This window comes from Eimeria mitis, genomic scaffold (assembly GCF_000499745.2).
Source record: "Eimeria mitis Houghton genomic scaffold, Emh_scaff990, whole genome shotgun sequence".
Classification (NCBI taxonomy): Eukaryota; Apicomplexa; class Conoidasida; order Eucoccidiorida; family Eimeriidae; genus Eimeria; species Eimeria mitis.
In genome coordinates, this window is record NW_013577271.1 from 5,545 (window position 1) to 6,101 (window position 557).

Consider the following 557-nt stretch of genomic DNA (forward strand, 5'->3'; position numbering starts at 1 on the left):
TACGAAGAAGAGAAGGCCGAGCGGAAGCGGCGATTGTCTCCTCAGGTTTTTCTTGCTGCTGTTGCTCGTGAACGCCAGCAGCAGCAGCAGCAGCAGCAGCAGCAGCAGCAACTGCAGCAGCAACAGCAGCAGCAGCAGCAGCAGCAACTGCAGCAGCAGCAGCGAGAGCAGCAGCAGCAGCAGCGGGAGCCGCAGACAGCTGCTGCAGCACAGCCACAAAAACCATCTGAGGAGTCAGCAGCAGCAGCAGCAGCAGCAGCAGCAGCAGGAGACACAGCAGCAGCAGCAGCAACAACAGCAGCAGCAGCAGGAGGTGCAAGCGAACAACCTGCAGCAGCAGCAGCAGCAGCAGCAGCAGCACCAGAAGCAGCAGCAACAGCAGACCCTGCTGCTGGTGCTGCGTTGCAGCCCAGCAAAAGCAGCAGCAGCGAAACAGAACAGGAGCAGCAGCAGCAGCAACAGCAGCAGCAGCAGCAGCAGCCATGCGAGCCCCCTGCATCTTCAGAGAGCAGCAGCAACAGCAGCAGCAGCAGCAGCAGCAGCAGCAGCAGCAGTGA

General features: G+C 61.0%; 1 protein-coding gene across 1 annotated transcript in view; it reads left to right on the forward strand.

The window, feature by feature from the left end:
* Positions 1 to 557, forward strand: part of EMH_0026860 (uncharacterized protein) — a gene marked incomplete at both ends in the record, with an annotated part of 2,523 nt that overhangs the window by 309 nt on the left and 1,657 nt on the right. Inside the window, one exon of the mRNA XM_013502679.1 lies at positions 8 to 555. Within this exon, the coding sequence (XP_013358133.1) occupies positions 8 to 555 (548 nt within the window). The remainder of the gene's footprint in view (positions 1 to 7; positions 556 to 557) is intronic.